General features: G+C 39.4%; 1 protein-coding gene across 2 annotated transcripts; it reads right to left on the reverse strand.

Annotated features, from left to right (window-relative positions):
• Positions 1-3305: 3305 nt before the first annotated feature.
• LOC146626862 (uncharacterized) lies at positions 3306-21630 on the reverse strand. 2 transcript variants are annotated; one of them, XM_085360870.1, is made up of 7 exons: positions 21522-21630; positions 20990-21109; positions 19910-20010; positions 19511-19659; positions 18418-18646; positions 16478-16698; positions 3306-4731 (listed from the first exon to the last, which is right to left on the reverse strand). In XM_085360870.1, exons 2-7 carry the CDS (start codon positions 21106-21108, stop codon positions 4564-4566), a joined length of 987 nt encoding a protein of 328 aa, XP_085216996.1. In that variant the 5' UTR covers position 21109; positions 21522-21630; the 3' UTR covers positions 3306-4563. The 2 variants fall into 2 exon arrangements, with proteins under 2 accessions (XP_085216996.1, XP_085216995.1); XM_085360869.1 differs by having other exon boundaries at positions 20990-21114.
• Between the last annotated feature and the right edge of the window lie 8 nt (positions 21631-21638).

The raw sequence follows: 21638 nt of genomic DNA on the forward strand, positions 1-21638 counted from the left end.
AAGCAGCAACATCACAGAAGATGTGCCGCTCACATAATGGGGTCAAACTGTTTGTTGGATTTGCGCAGTGCTGACATTCTAGTGGGAAACTGCAGGTGAAAGGGAGTGCAGCAAACATTTTGGAGAGGAAAAACAGTTAAGTCCTCAAGTACTGACTGACCTATGTGAGTACAGTTACTGTGGTGTAGAAACACAATGGTTGTGGCTGAGACAGCGGCTTGTTCGCTGTTATTTGAGAGGGATTAAGCCTTCATCTCTAAGTTGCAAGAGTTCCATGTCTTGTACAAAGAAAATGTCAAACCAGCTACCTGACCTAGCCACCCTTGGGACCATATTGAATGACGAGAGGTCAAAGTTGGACACCTGTAGGTTCAAACGATAGGTTCAATTCATGAATGTTCTGGTTCAATGAGATGTTCAGAACACCCATCCGCAGGTTACCAGACATATTCGTACAGCTACAGCAAGGGACAGCTGTAAATTTACAGCTGATTATGTACTTCCAGATTCACCTAAACTCGATATCCTGGAGAATTTCCATTTTAACAGAACCCTCATTGATTCAGTTTTTTAGAGGAATTACAGCCTGGATCAGTTTACCTTGTTACATTGTCACACTATGTTCTGGTCTGATCTCCATGTCCATTTCCGCTCAGCCTCCCCTCCCAGTCACCACAGCGCTGTCCAACAGACTTTTCTTTGTCCCTGTGGCCAGCCATCCATTCCTAATCTCCAGTCTTTTACTGTGCTGGAGACATGCTGCATGCTTTCAAAGAGCAGGGTAAGCTGTTGATGGATGCCCTCCATCTCACTAATAAGGCTTTGAAGAAACCTTGTGGCCCAGTAGTGACAAATGACTTTGTATATGGGGTTCACTATTACAGATACCTTATAGCTTTAGGGAAGCAATTAGGTACAATATTAAATATAAGTAAAAACATCTACCTAAAAACCCTACTTTTTTTCCAAGTCTTTCAGCAAACCTCACTTTTACTTCTTAAATATTTGAAAAACAGTTTCAAATTATTTATGTCACGACTCCGTCATAGCAAAGTAACAACAGTGGTGACCAACAATCATGAAATAGGTTTAGACGACTGACTCAACCTCACATTTGTCTTCCTATCTTAATCCTGCCTATGACACCCATTTATCACACAATTATATACAGACAGTGAAACATATTGTCGTTAAAGGAAACAGAACATGAATATAATATGAACAAAAATATAAAAACCCAAATTTTCACTATACAAATGTGATCCTTAATCAATGTTATTAAAAAACACTGTGTTTTTTATGTTTATCCGAGTCCTGATCAAATGTCACACCTCAAAGGTATCTTGAGCCCACAAAGGTCTGAACAAGCTATGATTCTAAATTCAGACATAATTGAAGTAATTGTATCTGGAGCATTTGGTTTAAGAGATCAGGTAACTGTCATCTGAGAACAGTGAATTCATCATCATCTTCAAGAAACCCCTTTGAAATATTTTGAGCTTTATGATATGGTAAGGCTGTTCGATATAACGATATATATCGGATGACGATATAAAAACGTCTATCGTTTCATTTTACGCTATCGTTTGTTTCGTGGTGTCGCAAAATAAACTGTTTACGGCAATATTTTTTCATCGTTTTGATGGTCACTGTAGTGGCTATATTAATTTCTTAAAGTTCTCTCTTTCTCTTATATTTTATATAACCACACTACAGACGGACAAGCGCCTGTTTTTATGCGTTGTGGTTAGCAACAACGACGGTAACAGCATCACGTGTCCGCTTGTCTATGTTCCACATAAACCTTTCACAATAAAGCTGTTGAGACTTTTCAAAATAAACTGAATCACGTGAAAGAGCAGATTATTTAGGGATAAGAAGCAAAAAAGAGCCGCCAGGTGCTAAAAAATAAACCTTAGACTCAAACGTTAGAACAGGCTTTCCCCCGCAGCACGCCGTGTAATAAATACTCACAAAGAAAACGGCGGCCTTTGCAACTTATGTATAAAAATGTATAGTTTCATGCATCGGTTAAAACACTCGACTCCAGCTACATGACGCGCAGCAGGAAACACTTCCCGCAAGACGAGCTGCCCGAGATTCACAGAATTTACAGAAAATGTTACATTTTTGTGATTTATATCGTTATCAGGACGATAGAATTCTTATATCGGGATATGAGATTTTGGTCATATCGCACAGCCCTATGATATGGTGCATTAATCTTCTGGAAGCAACAATTAGAAGATAAGTATGCTGTAGCATTTAAAAAATGCACAATTTGTACTAAAGGAGCCAAAGTGGGCCAAGAAGACTTCATTAAACCATTACACGAGCAATGGTGTATGAGCAGCAGCATAACTTCGATACAAGGCAGGATGGATCCGTGAGCCATCCGTGTTTATGCCAAAGCAAAAATCCAATTTTGGTGAGCAATTGTGATTTGTAGCTTCGGTTTCCTGTTTTTAGCTGACAAAAGTAGCACCTGGTGTGCTCTGGTAGCTCATCTGATACAAAGTTCAGTGTGTTTTGTGTTCAGAGTGCCTCCTCTGCATGCCTTGTTGTTGTAATGAGTGGTTATTTGAGTTGACTGTTGCCTTCCTATTAGCTCGAAGTAGTCCATTCTCTGACGTCTGGCATGAACAAAACTTTTTCCAATGCTCGATTGAACTTCAGCAGGTTGTCCTAGTTACATGAATAGAGTGGTTGCCATGTGATTGGCTTATTAGATTTGGCACCATGCTTCTTAGTATACTCAAAGCATTTTCCACTAAAAATTAATGCAGGAGTTGTACCTATGCGTAAGTACATTCTAGCATTCACATGCACATACAGTGAATAAATACACTGGGGGCAACTTGGGGTTCAGTATCTTGCCCAAGGACACTTTGGCATGCAGACTAGAGCTGTCAGTGATCGATACACTGACATTCAAATTGGTGGACAACTCTTAGCCAAGTTGATCAGATACCCCCAAAAAAGTGGCTGTGGAGTGTATAATTGTTATGAGACACTAATATGCATTTGTTACGTTTGGATGATTAAGAACATTACGATAGTTTGGACTCTAAAACACCAGAATTTAAACCAAAATGCTGCAGCATAACATCTAAGAACTACAGAGATAGAGCTGCATCGGCTGATTCCAAACCATTCCTGTTATTCTGCTGTATCCTAAGATGATTCAATAACGACACTACAGAAATAAAACAAACAAACAACAACAAAAATAGGACTGAGATGGTTGAGGCCACTTCAGTCCAAAATGGTAAAAATAACTAACTGAACCAACCAATAATCACATCTCTTTATTACAACAACACGTGGTACAAACATTTGATAACACTTGATAACTCAATGACCTAAAAACCCCACACACCAATGAATCAAGCAAGCATGCCTGAATAAATCAACTGAGAAGCATGGTTCAATGTATAATGAAATTACAGTAAAACGTGCATGCACCCACCACTTATCAGATATTTCCTTGAAGTCCTTCCCATACCAGACCATCTGATATTGCAAATATTGTTTGTCAAGTGCTTTGGAGAAAACAGTTCCTGAGGACTATGTAGGTTTAAATATGTATAGGCAATAAATTCATGAAAACACCTATAATTTCAAGCAATGTTGACTCAAACCACAAAACAACCAGTCTCAAAAATGTGCAGCAACCAATGTAAACAACTGAGTGATGGCTTTAAAACTACAGATGATCTACCCCTCAGGTAAACCAGTAAACAGACATTTGAAAAAGCGAGTAGCTTGAGTACAGTGTAATGATGTTTCAGGTAGACATGCCATACAGAAAGATACCATCAACAGAGAGAGCTGTTAGCTAAAGGCACTGATATCCTGTTGGGAATAACTTCATTATGACCACTGCCAGGCCCAGTAAATGCAATTGCTAGCTGTTAGCGCAGCTGTGGAAGCCTGGGCAACTGATGGAAAGTGACTCAGACACAGTTATGAATGGTGCTGGTTGCTGTGCCTGTGTGCTCTTGAATAGTTATCATCTCCTCCGTGCGGTGGAGCATATTAATAAAGCACCTTACAGTTCCACTGTCTAAACAGACCGTAAATAACTTCCGATTAAACCCACAGAGGCAGTTACATCCTCGGCCCTCGACGTGCCAGAGGCCACCGGTTTTTAACCGCCACAATTAACACATTAAACACTTCAGTCCTAAATCGGTGTGACACAATCAGCTTGCATAATGATTAATTAATGGCTAGTGTAAAGTGTGGGCCAGCTCTAGAAATTCAAAACAAGAGAAAGCTAATCGTGCTAATTGTCTGAAACCATCTACATTAACATAATATTGTCACTAAGGAGAATCAGGGAAATTGGCAAATGGGACCTTTTTTCTTTTTCCTTTTTTCCCCGATAAATGCGCACATAAAAACATCTGGAAGTCCTACAATATTGCAAAGTACAATCACTGCATGTTAAAATGCACTCAGTTTTTAAAAAATGCTACACACAAGTAAGCAATTTTTCTTCCCCTTGCTTCTTCAGTGCCATGTTGCGATGGCGATCCTGTTTGTATTATCTCCACACAGTCATATGCTGAGCGTGATGCTGTGAATGGCGTTTGCTGGGATTTTAGCATCTGATTCTTCGCCGCTGATCCTGAAGATCACAGAGGTGTTGGAGGGGATGGTGGTGGTGGCATTCAGGGCCTTCCCCAGCCAGCTGTTAGATCCACGCTTATACATTTTAACGGTTACCTGCAAAGTGCCAAAGAGAGAAATAATTAGAAATTTTGTTGGATATTTCTTGGTTTTAGGACCGTGTATACAACCTACGTGGTGGTGGTGGGGTGGGGGGGAGAAAGTCATTCTGCCCGGTGGAAAAAATGACTTATTTTATTGGTGTAGAAAGTAAACATCTTTGTTTACCTTGAGGTCAACTTTCCCCAGAAGTCTAGATTTGGCAATCTATTATACTTCGTGGGTATTCTAAGGAATAATAGGATAAAAATAAACTATACTTGGGAGGTTTTTTTTAGACATCAAGATGATCTACATGATAACTATATGAATTTGTATAGAGCCGAATCATAAAGTCACTTCCAGATTAATTTAATTTCCAATACCATCTACAACATATAACTCAGAAAGAAAGTCTGTTCCACTGTTGGATTTTAAGTTACTGATGCAGTGAATTGCATTTTGAATGAGGTTTTTCAGCTGTTGTCTTTTAAGCTCTCTATAAAACTGAAGTAGAAGGTACTGGTATATATTTAGATGCATCACACCTGCAACGTACTAAAGTAGTACTTCAGGTAATGATGTTTTTCATGGCTGGAAAATCTACAGTTTCTTTTGTTATCACTGTATCAGTTTATAACAATGTTGAATGAAGGTACTTTCACCTGCTCCTTGTTACAATGGGTGTCTCTGCATATGAGTTTTAACGGCAGATGCCACGACCCAAAAAGGGATTTATGTCTTGCGCTAGAATAAAACCAGCGACTTGGCAATTGAATGTGTAAACCACAACACTATAGAATCAATTTATAATATGTAAACCTTACTAAAATAATTGTAGCGTATGCATATATATCTGTATGCACCCCATCTCCTCCCATCCTTAACTGCTGGGCCAATCTTGAATGAAACCTTGCGCCAACACTGACACGCATACAGCGATTATTACCATCTATGTTTTGTTTTTTTAAAGATGTATTATAATACCGAAATCTGTATCTGACTTACCTCTAAATATGGAATGTGGAATTAGAAATAAAGTTCTTGGATATCACAGACATATAGCTCAACAGATGATGATTAATTATGGTAAAGTAGAAGGCGTTCCTGACGACCACCAAGACTGCATGACCCCATGTAAATTTTAAAATGTTATAAATTGTAAAACTGTATTTTTAATTTGACATTTTTTGTAGTTGTTAATTTTTCATGTATTATATACAGAACAGATTTAAATATAGACGTTCAGTTATTTACTATGAAGTCAGCAGTTTGAGGTTAACTGATCAGTGGGCAGGTACATTTCAGGTAAGATGTGTACAATGTGTATTACAACTGGGATCTTAAATTATTGACCAAACAAAATAATACATGCACTATATTACTATCTTTTTTTAAATTACAGGGTAAAGGCACATGTTTTTCTTTTTTTAGATTATCACAGACAACACCAACATTAAGGCATTTACTTAAACATCAAACTCAAGGTTTACAGGTTGGGTTTTGTGTGTCTTATAACTGAATATATAAATAATACATAATATCAAAGAAATTATAAATTATATAAGAAAAGGTAAAACTAGTAAAATATTTGCCAGTCTGCTAGTTTTGTTCATCAATATAATGCCCGTCTGCATGGCCTAGTCTAGTCTGAATTAGGTCAACTGTTTTACACAGTAAAACAAACCAGATTCTGCTTCTATTGGATGCTAATCCTTCAATACTCCTTAAAACATATTTAGAAACGTTCTTTTCAAGCTTGTTCGAATATTGAGCTCGAACTCTGTTAGAACAGTGATCCAAATGGTAGCCCGAAACAGACTAAATAATAAATTAACCTCGGTCTCACTGTGAATTTTAATTCCCTCCGCATCTTGAATGGAGTCATACCTCTCTTGATTCTATGTAGGTTGTAGGGCATAATACGCTTTAACACTACAAAAACTGCCTGTTATGTTTCGAGCCCGACAATGGAAGCCTTAACTAGATTTAGACATGCAGGTAATTGAACCACATCCATTTCAAAAAGAAGGCCTTGCTGCATCTCTTGTTTGGCTGCATTTACCGGGGATAACAGAATATTACAGTGCCTTTTCACAGTTCCATTTTCTTTCACTTTAGCATTAGGCAATTTTTCAATTATTATTATTTTTTCCATGTACTTTCATCCCCGGCTCTCCATAATGTCTGGGCCTTTTAGTTAATGGTAGCGACAGTCAGAGCCCAGTATATCGGCCCTTGTCCATTTTGCAGGTCATTGTGAAAGCCCAATAGGCCTTTTATTACGCCGACATCAAAAGGCAGATAAGCATTAGAGGTGGGGAAAATACCCTGCACTAGATATGTTCCCTCTTTCCTTTGTCTGCTATTGAAAGTGATCATTTTAATAGTGAAGAGGTTGGTGAGCTTTGGGGCTGATGGAAAGTGCGACACCCCTGACAGCCTACGAATATGAGCAAGTCGATAACACAACATGAGCACACAGTACACCCTCAACACCTGCACACTCTTGCTGCTAACCTAATTATCTACAACAAAGGCCACTGCGATTTCAGACACACATCTTTCCAGCATTTACTTACTTATTACTGTGCATTAAAACAGGGATAAAGATGAAAAAAAGCTAAACAATTGCATCTTATATTGCAGCCTTGGCCAAATGCCATGTGGCTTCTGCTACAATAGCATCAGACACTTCAGAGTGAGTGAGTGTCTATTAATTTGGGATACATGAAAAAATAGCTTAATGACAGCTGGTGGCAGAGAGGCACACAAACCGAGACAAAGACATCAGAAAGGAATTATTCTAACAAATCACAGCGCAGCGCAATAGTTCATAATCAGCAATTAGCTGATTTAATGGAGCCAAAGTTGAGTACTTCCATACTTGTAGTGCACAAGAGGCAGACAATATAAAACCCACACTGAAGCAGGGAAGCTATAAAACCCGCCGCAGAACAATCCTGCAAATTATATTAAGAAACATATTTACAGTAACAACCATGCTAATTTGCTGCCCGTGGTTGCTTTGGAGTATACATAAATCCTGTCTGAGAATGTTAGCGTAGAGATGAATTGTGTCAAATTTAATTTACAGCCATTTAAATTCATCATCGTCCATTTCTGCGGCATCATCCGCCAAACAATAGTTACCAAGTAGGTAAGCTACAGATTTCAAATACAAAAGAGCAAAACAAGTTTCTGTGTGGTCTAGACAAGCTGCCTGCCAGATGTTGCTCAGCACGGACCACGTGCCAGGTACAGGAACTGTCACTGCATGTTATCCCTCAAGTGAATGAGAGGGTGTGTTAAAGAGTAAAAGATCATGCTGTATCTGACTTGCAGCAGAAGGAAAAAAAAGTAAAGTAGCTGCTGATAGAAACCAAAATGTCATTTAAAGTGCAATCTCTATCCGACACTTAAGATGTATTGCAACGTGTCACGGCGACACACTCTCCAATAAGCCAAAACGAACACTTTAAAGTCACTAAAATTAGGTATTAGGTTTTTCTGTGATTTGTTCACAATTGTAAGGGAACCATCGCTACTTCAAGCACCAGCAGGCCAAAATGGTGCATTTCATGGAAAGAACAAGACCCTTGGGGCTAAGGCTGGGTGTCACACAAAGGGCTGAGAGCTCACCTAACGGTGTCTACCCTGATCTCCCTCTCACTTTCAGTGTCGCAGAAGCCATGTGAATGACATCACTCCTCACATTTCAACAAGACAAACTCATTCTTCTTATTTACCGTCTGCTACTAGTCATAAATCCTATGTCTGGTTCACTGTTCACCTTTTAACCTCTTATACTCAACAAGACAACTCATTCTCTGAAAACTTCTCCATGCAAATTGCTGATAGACATCTCCAGTGGTTTCCTTATCTCCCATCTGCAGGGATCTCCACGGTACAGATTCAGAGCTAGTTCTTTTAAAGACCGTTCAGGCATCCTAAATCACTTCTGCTAATAAAACCAACATGAATCAATGATGTTTAATTGTGACTACAGAATTATTTCTGTATAAATGTATTTACTGGTCATTAAGGTCTGACAGGTATGACAAATCCGAGGAACTGTGTAATTGGGTAGGGACATGTCACCACCTGCATGTATTGCCATTCACAAAGTTCAGATTCTTCCCCTGATAAAGTCAAAGAATCCCAGCGGTGTATCAGTCAGCAGAGGCTGTTACCTGGAGCCATGGTGCAGTGTTTCAGGTGAACTCAGAGTGAGCGTAAAGCCACACCAGCTTCAGACGACGGGCTCTTTGTTCCACTTCGTGTCTCACTAGACACGGACAGAGGGGGGGGGGGAGGACACTGAGTAACACACCTTTGGTGCACCAAACCTCTTTGTCGATGGGCCAAATGTCATGGAAATGGACCAAAAATGGTTTGCAAGGCAATTAGGTAAGCACTGTGTGGTTTGGCTCAGAAGGTGAATATATTAACAATCTGTTGAGTGAGTGACTACCAGCGGTAATTTGATTCAACTCAAGTCATGATCTTGATGATCTGACTCAATGATTTTCCATTAAGACACAAAACAGAATCTGATTAACAATCAGCCAAAAGTGTCCCCCCCCCCCCCCCATAGAAGCGGCTAAATTAAATAAGCCAGCTTTATTCTAATTTAATACATAATAGATTTTGTTTTTACCTGCTAATTTTTTGAGGTTACAAGATATTAAAAAAAAGAAAAAAGAAAAGAAATGTAAACAGCATCCCATATTCTGAGTCCAATCTCTATCTCTACAATACATTCACCCACTGAGTTAAATTCACCTGTTAAACTGCTTATTAATGCAAACAGCTAATCAGCCAGTCACACTACAGCAATGCATTTAAGCGTGTAGACATGGTCAAGATGACCTGCAAATGGTCAAAACGGGCATCAGGAATGGCTGTGTTGATACCAGACATCAGGGGAGAATGGCCAGACTGCCATATAACCACTTGTTACAATCAAAGCACATAGAAGAACATCTCTGATGACACAACATTTAAAACCTCAAAGCTAATGGGTAAGAGTAGCAGAAGACCACAACCTGGTGTCACTCCTATCAGTTAAGGACAGGAAACTGAGGCTACCGTTCGCACAGGCTCACCAAAACTGGGCAGTAGAAGATTGGAAAAATGTTAGTGATGAATGAGTGAACGAAGACGTCAAGAAACGATGGGAAGTGGCAATCACGGACAAGATGCGAGAGTCGAGGCTCCGATGGTACGGCCACGTAGTCCCTAGCGATGAGAACTCCATCGCTAAAACAGCCCAACGATTAGACCGGTAACAGGCCAAGAGGAAGACCAAAAAAAAAGCTCTGGATGGACCGAATCAAAAATGATATGAAGGCTGCGAATGTCACACCAGAAGACGCTCTGGATAGGAAGAAGTGGAGGAAGGCGTGCAAAACACCAGATCCTTCATGAGCGGGACATGAACCGCTAGGAAAGAGAGCTTTGAATAGAGGGCTAGAATTTGGCAAAATGAAAGCATTAGTCCATCTACAATTCAGGCTGACAGTGGCAGTATAATGGGTTGGGGGATATTCTTTTGAGAATACCTTTTTGAGCCCATAGTATCAACTGAGCATCATTTAAATGGCACATCTTACTCGAGTACTGTTGCTGACCCATCTTCTGATGGTTACTTCTTCCATAATGATGATGCACCATGTCACAAACCTCTCCCAAACTAGTTTCTTGAACATTACAGTGAGTTCACTGAAGGGCCTGCACAGTCACCAGACCTTTGTCCAATAGAGCACCTTTGGGATATGGTGGAACAGAAGATTTGCATCATAGTTGTGCAAGCAGAAAAATCTGCAGCTACTGTGTGCTGCTATCATTTCAATATGGATCAAAACATCTGAGGAATGTTTCCAGCACCTTGTTGAATCTATACCATGAAACGTATCAGAGCAAATCAGAGAGCTAGAGACATAAAGTGAATATCAATTAATTTAAACATTTAAATTCTGTATTTTGTTGTTTTTTTTCCTTTCATTTATATGAATCTTGGAATGGCTGTACTGTGATACCAATGTTATCTTGGGTAACGTACTGAATCATATCACGAGTTTCTATTTGACTCCCAACCCTATCCATTAAGATAGAGGTGGTGACATTACTGTCCATGTTAATCACTGTGCTCGTCTGAGGCCACAAAAAGAAATAAATAAATTATATATATTTTTAAAAAATGCCCGGTTAAGTTCCGATTAGATATGACTCCCCTTCCAACCTGCCTCAGCTAACAGGAAGCCATTAGGCTGGGCAATAACCATTTGCATGCAGTCACCCAGCTCTGACTGTATTTCCATCCACATAAGTGCATTTTCTGCGAGAGGTTAAAATATGAATCCCCCTCCTTTTTCTCCTCAATAGGTCTGGTTGTCTGGCTGACTTGAGAGGGCACAATCTATGACTGATTTAATTTGCTCTTTACGAACATCTCTAACAGCATTACCCCCAGAGCATACACTGACTGCCCCCATCTGACTCCATTAACTCCCAAATCAGGTTTAAAGACCATATTGATGCCGTCCGTTATTAAGGGTGATTATCAAAACAACAGACAATGGGCCAAAGTGTCTGTTAACTAGTTTATCCATAATTTCACATAACTGTAACAGATGGCAGGGCTGTCAATTATATACTGTATCTGCAGTGCACAGCAGTCACACACTGTCTGGATATGCAGCATATTAGCATTTACATTAAAAGAATGAGAGTCTGCTCACAAATGGTCAAAGAAAGCCTGAGAACAAAAATAAACTAAATATAAAATACAAATGTATCTATTTGAAAACAAAGGTGAGAACTTGGATCCATCTGGCTTTCAGGTAGAGGCTTGCTGTAATTTAAAAAAAGAAAAGTGACAAAAAAAATTTTTTTAATAATTTAAAAAAATTACAGTTTTTGCCGTTTAAGCCACTTCAGCACCTTTATTCTCCTCAATTAACGAGAATGGCTTTCGAAGCTGTAATTAAGTGCCTCTGCTCCACTCGGCCTCTTCATTATTCATGAATCCCTATTGATCATATCTTAGCACCTATGCTGCGGGGATCACTCTAATATCCTGAATCCATAAAACAAATAACTGAGCCTACAGAGATAAAAATGAACATGTTGGCCAATGACCGCAGAAAAGTTTCTTTTAAATACTAAAACCAGCATTTAATGCCAAATTAGATAATGTCACAGAACTGGGGAAAAAAAAGATATCTATGAAGCTTACATGGTCTTATTAAATGTGCTATGACAAAGGATTGTGCAACAATTCAATAATGGTTTCACAGGTGATCACAGAATCATATAGTATATTTTTTTCCCTTTTTTGTGCAGTTTTACAATTAAACAACAACAAAAATAAAGTATTTTGAAATGAAAATCATTAGCTATGTCCCTACATAGCTAATGATTTTCATTTCAAAATACTTTATTTTTGTTGTTGTTTAATTGTAAAACTGCACAAAAAAGGGAAAAAAATTCGTTCTAATTCTTTATTTATCTTGCAAAAGAATCAAAGACAGAGTTTTGATCTTCTAATTTTTTAAAATGTACCTATGCAATATTTATTATGCTTTCAATTCAACATTTGAATGTTGAAAATGTTCAAGTGAATATTTTACATAGCTGAACATTCGGATATTTGAACTGAGTGAAGAATCGCCCTGAAATACAGTTCACTGCATGGAACTTCATATTAAATGGTAAATGGTAAATGGCCTGCATTTGTATAGCGCTTTTCTAGTCCCTAAGGACCCCAAAGCGCTTCACACTACATTCAGTCATTCACCCATTCACACACACATTCACACACTGGCGATGGCAAGCTACATTGTAGCCACAGCTGCCCTGGGGCGCACTGACAGAGGCGAGGCTGCCGGACACTGGCGCCACCGGGCCCTCTGACCACCACCAGTAGGCAAACATGGGGTTAGTATCTTGCCCAAGGATATTTGGCATGCAGCCAGGAGGCAGCCTGGGATCGAACCACCGACCTTCTGATTAGTGGCTGACCTGCTCTGCCACCTGAGCTACAGCCAGGTGGCAGAGCATGGTGCTAACATATTTAAAAAGAAAATCCTGTTACTGCAACCATATTACAAAACCCTATTAATGCACGCGCTGTATTTTCTAGACAAAGTATACAAATTAACAATATTCTATATATATATGCATGCAGTAGAGCAGATATTATTACCCACAGTGCCCTGCAAACCCGGGCTCATTCCACATTCACGGAAATTATTTGCTAATGAATAATAATGGCTTGGAGCTTAATCTTAAACATGTATTCAAATTTAGTGAAACTCAAACTCCACCTGTGTTAAGTAGGAATGTGTAAAACATGAACTCTAACGTTTCATGTTTAACTAAATTAACAAAAGAGCACTTGAAGAGCCCTCTAAAATGACTGGAACTGCATGCTGGGTGATGAATTTGGAGGAAACACATTGAGTCATCTTCAAATTGACAGATGCAGAATCTCTCCACGGGACTCTTCACTGCGGTTCAGTGCTCGAGTGAAAAAATAGATTTTTTTTTTCTTTTTTTTTACTAAGTTTAATCACATGCTATTACAAGGCAGCTTTTATCATTGCCTTCCACTGTATAAGTGCCGGTGTCTTCACTAGTTCATTACAGACACTTGTGATTCTGCAGCACTCTTCTCATGCGTAATTGCATGGTTATTTTTCCTCCGTAGCTTCCTACACGCTCTTTGGCGCGAATTATTTCCAATTCCAGTTTCCTTTCGAGAGCGATCCTCCAATTACAGAAATCTGAACATCATGGTAGTGTCCACATAATTTTCATCTCTGCTGGGGAAATGCAATGCAACCAATAGATCTTTCTTTCTAGAAAAAAAAATCAATCTAAAAACTTTTCTTTGAAAACTTTTCCACAATGGAGATATCATCCTACGCACTGCGTCCCTACAGGCTTGTTGGGTACGCAATGAAATAAGTGAGCTATGAATCTGAAATTAGCGCCTAAATTGTAGTCTCAGTGACACAACTTTAAAGTGTGCTTTGTTTAATTTTGCATAACTGAAAAAAAAACTACAGTTGTCTTCTTTCTTTTTTTTTCTTTTAGTGAAACAGATCCTTTGATAAGTGGAGTTATAGCCATGCTCACACAGAACACATAGAATATGGTTTCTAATGATTATCATAAATATTTGAAAGTAAGAGTAATGGGGAAGGCATATATTTACCTCAAAGGGGTGAATGCTGTTTTTTTCACTACAGTAAAAGAAACCCCAAAAGACACAGTGGCTGACAATATTATCTATTTAGACAGCAGAATTTGCAGGCTTTGTAAATGGCCTGCTCCTGGCCTTTTGTGTGCCTCCATTCATTATCACACAAAGCAGTTGATGTCTACCCTCTCTGCCTTTTCTGTGCTAAGCACCAAGTGCACCAGCTGTCCATTACAGGCCCGTGACGCGTGCAGCCTGGGAGATGGCCAAATGGAGAGGAATGTCATGGTGGAGTTAAATTAACAAGCTACATTTGTGTGGAATCTGTAGCTCGTCAGGGAGACGAGATGTATCTCCGGCAACCGAGATCTGATTATTTGTACCATTCTCCGTTAGCCAAGATGTTGTCTGTGAATTTGCAGATTTTCACCTACCGGCTTTGCCTCTATTAATCAGCTAGGAGGGGCTGTGTAGTCAAGTTACGCTCAAAAGAACTTAATTGTTGCTTCACAGCTCTGCAATTAATAGATGCTCTGTATAGGCTGACTGCAAGTCAGAAACTTTTTTTTTTTTTTTAAATCAGGGTCTTCTCTTGAATAAACTGCATTATATGAACTGGCCTTATTAGAAGAGGGGACAATATGAAGATGAATATCACAAGTAACCTGCACTTTAAATTATGACATGAATAGATCTTCAGCTCTTTCTTTCTCCTTAACACACACAGACACACACACACACACACCGTAATTACCCCTCAATCCATACAAATTGAATGAAGCCAGAACCGTGGTCTAAGAATATAGACCATAATTAATAAATTACAGCCACTCCACTCAATCATTCTCCACTTTGGTGCATGTAGACATCCCATTCTCTGCAGAGTAATTGCCTGCGCTCACAGAATACACACCTACTGCCTCCATGGCAGCTTTCTGAATGCATCTGGTGCCACTTCATGCAACCTAACAGATGCCCGAGAGAAATCGTAGGTCATGTTGGAGATCTTCTAGCCTGTGTTTACAAGTTAAAAAAAAAAAAAAATCAAAAGCATGCATTATTTGTAGGCTCTGAAAATGGGGGTAGCTATCAGGTTTCTTTGCTGCCCCCCCAAACTTCCCCTGGCAGCTGCTGCACATGAGCAGAGAGCATTTTTTTCTCTCCTAAAGACAAAGTAGGTGACACAGTGAATTAAAAAGGCAAAACCTCCAAATATTAAAGTCGATTTCCCCCGGTGCGGACTGCATCAACACACCTAGAAACCGATCAGAGAAATAAAACCAATTTCACAAAAGCATATTAACCATCTATTCTCCAATTTCCTTTTTTTTTGTTTTTAATATGAGGATGAGGTTTGCATCACTGTGCCTCCATTTGCAAATATCTCTTTGAAAATAATATATTTTCTTGTCATGTTTTGTGTCCCCCTGGGCAAGAAAAGAGCCCACTGGAGACTGTCTAATGACTGCTGGGTCATGTATCAAATACACAGCAGCTGGAGGCGAGGGGGGAGAGTACATACAGTCTGGGGTGCTGGGTGGTGGTGGGGGCAAACTAATGCCTGAGCAGGCTTGCATGGACATCGCAGGCTGAGTGTCTGGGTGTTCGAGGGTGGGTGTGAATCTGTAATGGATGCTGAGCTGGGTCGCACTCGCTGGTCTTTAAAGAGGTAACATTTAGTTAACTGACAAGCAGAAAAGAGGCACCACTGCCAAGTGAAAATAATTAAAGGTTCGATCCTGCTTTTTGGAAGAAAAGAAAATGTAACGAAATGACATTTTTTGTGTGTGAATCTAACGTTCTATCATCATTGCAATTTAACTTCTATATAAACCACCTTTTTCGGTCATTGCTCTAGTGACTGCTAAGATTTGCCAATCGCATCCCGAGAGGCAACATTTACCGAGTCTGAATGAAATCTGCTTATTAACCCAAAACATAAAATCAATTTTAATCAGCTCAAATTACTGTGATGCAAACAAAATACCTGCCCTAACGCTTCAATAACACCCAGGGTGTCCATTAAAATGATCTGAGAGAGAAAGAGTGTCGGTGGTCGAACTGGTTTTAAAAAAAAGAAAAAAAAGAACCAAATTTACATTTTGTGAAAAAAGCATTTGTTTGGAAAATTGGTCAGTACAATTTAAATTAATTTATATCTAAATGCTGAACACTGTACTCAGTTAGACCGCTCTCTGTGGTGTGGTGAAAAAAAACAAAAAAAAAAAAAAACGGTTCACTTTCTTATCTTAATTGCTAAACTGTATCACTTCATCTGTGTTTATACAGTAATTTTCTCATACTTCTAAACAGAAATGATCCTAATTGCATTCAAATAACTGTGAAATTGGTGTCATGTTTTGGGGGTCTTCAGCACAAATCAAACCTGTGTTTTTCCAGTTACCAGAACAACAGAGGATAATTGATGGAGGCAGTCATAAAGTGCTACTGCCACCTGCTGGTTCATGATGAGCGTGATGCTTCACATTATCATTTGGACAAAGCATTCGATCCCAAGTTGTGACTGGTTCATCAGAACCACAGTAGTGGACTGACCTGAGGAACGTGTCCCAGCAGGGCCCAAAGCGAGTCAGCAGAAAGGGTCTTGACACTGGAAAACTCGAGGGTGTCCGTCTCCTGGCGGTTGAGAGCGATATACGGGCAGCTCTGGAAGTCTCCTTTTAGCTGCTCGCCACAGTGCAGCCGCACCAAATCCCACGTTCCCACCCTCCTCAGGACGTCTCGCACTGATTCCATCTGCCTGTACGACAGATGACCTGCAGGTCAAGAAAAACACAAGTTTAACTGGCTTTTTATGAGCCTTTGCCAATTTAGTCATAATTATTGCTAAATTTAAGTCAGAAGTTTACAAAACCCCATGAATGTCATGGTAATTTGGGTCGTAAATGATTTCTTTGAACTGTTCTGTTTACAGGTTGGAATAATTGCACAGCATAGATCTTCATAAAACAAGGGGTTCACAATTGTGAATTGATTTTGGATTGCCTCTAATCCACACACGGTCAAAAGTATAAATAAAGGCTAAAATCTATACATACATTTACTTCAACATTTTAATAAGTAGTGCTAAAAATTATACGATGTCTTTTAACTTGACAAGGCCAAGGCCAACTAAGTTTCTCTTTCTCATAAAAAGGATATGTTTGACAGCTCTCGTTGGATTGATCAACACGTAGAACAATGGAGAAGGAACTCAGTGAAGATCTAAGGAGCACTATAAAGTTACAGAAGTTGAGATGGTCTCTTGGAGGGATTGGTAAACTGCAGATTCCAAGACCATCAGCTCAAACAACTGTATGAAAGTACAAGTTATTCAAATGTATGACATCTTTGCCAAATGAGAAGAAAATGGTTACCATGCTCAGGACCAACTCAGGAACCACCAAGCCTGCCATGAATTAGAAATTGCTAGAATGCTAGCATCACTATCCTGTTGGTGGTAGCATCACTCTCTAGGGCTGTTTTGCTGCCAGTGGTAGTCGTGTATTGCACAAAGTGGATGATAGGGCTGTTCGATATAACGATATATATCGGATGACGATATAAAAACGTCTATCTTTAATTTTACGCTATCATTTGTTTCGTGGTGTCTCAAAATAAACTGTTTACGGCAATATTTTTTCTCCGTTTTGATGGTCACTGTAGTGGCTATATTAATTTCTTAAAGTTCTCTCTTTCTCTTATATTTAATATAACCACACTAAGGACGGATTGTTTATGTTCCACATAAACCTTTCACAATAAAGCTCAAGATCCTGTTGAGACTTTTCAAAATAAACTGAATCACGTGAAAGAGCAGATTATTTAGGGATGAGAAGCAAAAAAGAGCCGCCAGGTGCTAAAAAATAAACCTTAGACTCAAACGTAAGAACAGGCTTTTCCCCGCAGCGCGCCGTGTAATAAATACTCACAAAGAAAACGGCGGCCGTTACAACTTATGTCCAAAAATGTATCGTTTCATGCATCGGTTAAAACACTCGACTCCAGGTACCTGACGGGCAGCTGGAAACACTTCCCGCAAGTCGAGCTGCCCGAGATTCACAGAATTTACAGAAAATGTTTTTGTGATTTATATCGTTATCGGGACGATAGAATTTAAACATATATCCAGGCAGAATTATGCAAGACACTTGTTGATGGCAATCAAAGGTGTGGAACTTACTAAGGAACAGTTAACCAAATATTAGTGGGGGTATATGTTTATATTAGGCCTGTATTGATACTTTGGCCATGTATGGATTAGAGAAAATCCTAAATAAATTAAAAATTGATAAATGTATGCTGTACAAATTACCAAGACATTCATGCCCATGATGAGTGTCTGTAAATGTTCGATTGATTCCACCAGAACTTTAGGCAGCAGTGGATATTTTCACAAGTTTTAGGACATAATAACAGACATATATCGTGTTATTATAGATCAGTTCTTTTTGCAATGTGTTGGAACACTGAGCGAAGTGTTAATGCATATTCACCAGAGATCCAGGAGGGCGTCACCGCATCTGATATCCAGGCAATATAGCCCTCCTTGAAAGATTTGAGGAAGTCCTCTATTTGGCTGTGGGAGACCAGCTCCCTCTTCTTCCTCAGCTCCTTATCCAGTTCACAATCTGGTGAGAGGAAGATGATTCTGGGGAAGAAGAGACTTTGGCGCACAGACACTCCACTCCTCTTCAAATGACTGCATAAGTTTGCTGTTTTAGTCTAAGAGACAGACATTAGGTAGATACTTATTATTTCATTTTCTTTATTAGTATCTAAGTAATAAAAACCTTTTCAGACGCCTGGATCGTTTTGGTTAAAAAGATGATTTGTTTCATCCAACACTGATATCCACTTTGCATAAAACACCTGGAGAAAAGTAGCAAAATGTTCAGCAGTTATCGAATTTAAAGGCCAGCCGATTAACTTATTAAATGTTCCAGTATTTACGTGAACAATGCTGAGACTCATCAAGTTTAGCATGCGCTCACATTCACAGGATGTCTCAACATTCCTCCTGCAATGACCTGAATCACACACTGTACTTTTAAATTTCAAAGAGGGCCCATTTAGAGAAATTATGTAACCTCAAATTTGTCGTGTTTTGTGTAGATTAATGAAGTTAATAGATCCAATTCACGCAGAACACGTTTCAATATTGCAGTGTGTGTTTGCCATTGAACTGTTCTGTCAAGCTTCAAGTCCAATTTGAGCATCTATAGAAATGGAAATGAATGACTCCTAACAGACCCAGCCACATAAGGTGACAGCTGTGTTTAGGCACCTGCCTGCTTTCATTCCCACCCCCCACCCCCACCCTCCTCAAACCGTGAATACAATTATGGCCTTTCAAATGAAGAGTGCCCACTTAGGAAGTTTAGGAAGCACTTCTGTATTTAAAATTTCCATATAAATTGTTATAGTGACTCAGAATCTCTTAACCCGACCACAGTTTGGATAAAAACAGTGTATTGGACAATTGGTTGGACCTTGGACTCAAGTGTGCCAGACAGTTTGACATTTAGGTTTTCATGGAGCCATTGCAACATTTCAGATAAAACTTGTCTTTTTTTAAAAATTTTTTACCATGATAGCTTTGAGTGGATCTTCAATCTGCTCAATGCACGTATTGGTAAAGTTCTGCTCCTCTTCTTTCACTTGCACATGCCAGTTTTGGTTGTGAGCAGACACTGTGCCTCTCCAGGGTTTAACATCTATGCAGAAGATCCCATGACCTTAGCAAAGAGATCAAGAAACATTAATCCTTGTCACTAGTCTTATAATATTAGTGTTATTGTTAGAATATAACTTATCCTTCCTAAAGCCATTTAATTCGTAGCATGCAGCAAAATAGACGATTACAAAAACTGTTGTCCGCTTAAATAATCTTAAACATTTAGATGGAGATGCTAAATCTTACATCCCTATGTCATATGCATATTATTTTCATATATTATTCCATGCATTTCTTCAGCAGATACCCACCTGAAAGGATAACAAGGTTGATGTCATCTTTGGTTGTCTGAAGCTGGTCGGGGATACGCAGATTACAGAAAACATATTCCTTTTTCAGCCCGGTGAGTTTCCTACAGAGGAAGTAAATGGTAAAAATATATATTTTTGTTATTCCACTTGAGCACAGTGGTACAAGCTGCAAGCAGAATTATCATTTTGCCTTTAAACTCCACCAATGCTACCCCCATAGAGGTTATATTAGATCACCATAAGCTGCTCCATCTCCACTATTATGCTGTTGGGTGCTGTCACAGGTTGTGGACACCAGTGTTAGGGTTGCAGGTTGTAGGCGATGGACAAGAACAATGAGGTGAAAGACACTGCAATGCTCAGAGTGAAGTGCATGGGCAGAGGATGGATTTCAGTGATGGGTAGGGGAACAGTAATTACAGGCAAAGATTGTTATAAGGGACAACTCTACCCAACTTAACCAAAAAAACAAAACAAAGATTATGGGCTTTATTGCCCACAATACTGCTAGCTGGGGGTTTGGTTGATGCATTACCTGTAATGGTAGGCAGGACCACAGCCACTTTTTCTCAGATGTTACAGAATTATTCTGTCTCTTAAATTTAAAGTATCTTATTTTATTTTATTTCATTGTTTTATGAACACAAATCTTCTATATTGCTACAAAAAAAGGGAAGCTGTACAAAATAAAATTCCTTTACAGTTTTTAGAATTTCTGATTTGGACTGTATTGCAACTCACTTCACTTTACTGCCTCAATAAAGCACTCTGTGCTGAAATAAAGTAGAAAAGCACCTCTCCACCACACTCTTACCTAATGGGACCAAGATCTAGTTTAAGGGTAGACTCTTCCGCTGCTCCTTAGAGTACAGGTGCTACACCTTTAATATGATGCATCAAGAAAAAGACAGATCTGGACTTCAATCATTTCTAAGCCCCATTTAGGGCCCAGTGACCCCCCCCCCCAAATAAACTGTGCCCCTGGGGGTTTACCACTGCCAGTGTATCCCTGTACTTTACTTGACACACACTAACTGTACGACTAAGGTTAGTGCAGGTTTAAGTTGACCTAATACTTACATCACGCTTTGTAAAAAGTCAGGTACTGTCGGTGTCTGCTTTGGGATTTGGCCATGGGCAGCTTCTGACGCTTTGGAGGTTAGATGGAGCTGACTCAGCAGACTTCCAAGCTGAAACATTCTAGTCTTCATTATAAGCACATAAACAAAATGAGAATAAAGAAAAGCATAAGCATTCCAGTTGTTGGGGTATTTTTACAGAAACAACGCCATTGTAAGGAAATGTAAATGATTTGTCTATATGTAACGGGAGATGTTTCCCTTAACTCGTAAACTGGAGACCGAAACCCTTGTTGTCGTAAAAACAGCATGTTTGTGTACACTTTTGTCCCCCTTTCTTTTCTCTTTTTTCAGTCCAATCAAACTTTTATCACTCCAGCATTTGCACTGTTTGCGTTTAACGGCGTGCTCACAGCTACACTCGGTTTAACCGCATTGTTGACGGTCTTTGGACGCTTGAACTTTAACGAACCTCAGAGAGGAGAACAAAGAGCGAGAGCAAAGCGGCATGCTGACGCCAAACAAATACGTACAGTTCAGGTATCGCGCTGTTTACGGAGCCTCTGAAGATGGAAACATCAGAGAATTCAGTTCGACATTTTCCCGACGTTAACGTCAGCCTGCGCGTCTTTTCCCCCCTCACCACGGTA

This window comes from Diplotaxodon limnothrissa, linkage group LG8 (assembly GCF_057381915.1).
Source record: "Diplotaxodon limnothrissa isolate DT_005_m linkage group LG8, D_limnothrissa_male_GT1.1, whole genome shotgun sequence".
NCBI lineage: Eukaryota > Metazoa > Chordata > Actinopteri > Cichliformes > Cichlidae > Diplotaxodon > Diplotaxodon limnothrissa.

Coding starts and splice junctions, on each gene's coding strand:
- LOC146626862 (XM_085360870.1), bottom strand. CDS start 21,108: ATGTTTCAGCTTGGAAGTCTGCTGAGTCAGCTCCATCTAACCTCCAAA. Junction 19,660..19,909: donor CAACCTTGTTATCCTTTCAG/GTGGGTATCTGC, acceptor CTCTTTGCTAAG/GTCATGGGATCTTCTGCATA. Junction 18,647..19,510: donor ATCCACTCAAAGCTATCATG/GTAAAAAATTTT, acceptor TCTGTCTCTTAG/ACTAAAACAGCAAACTTATG.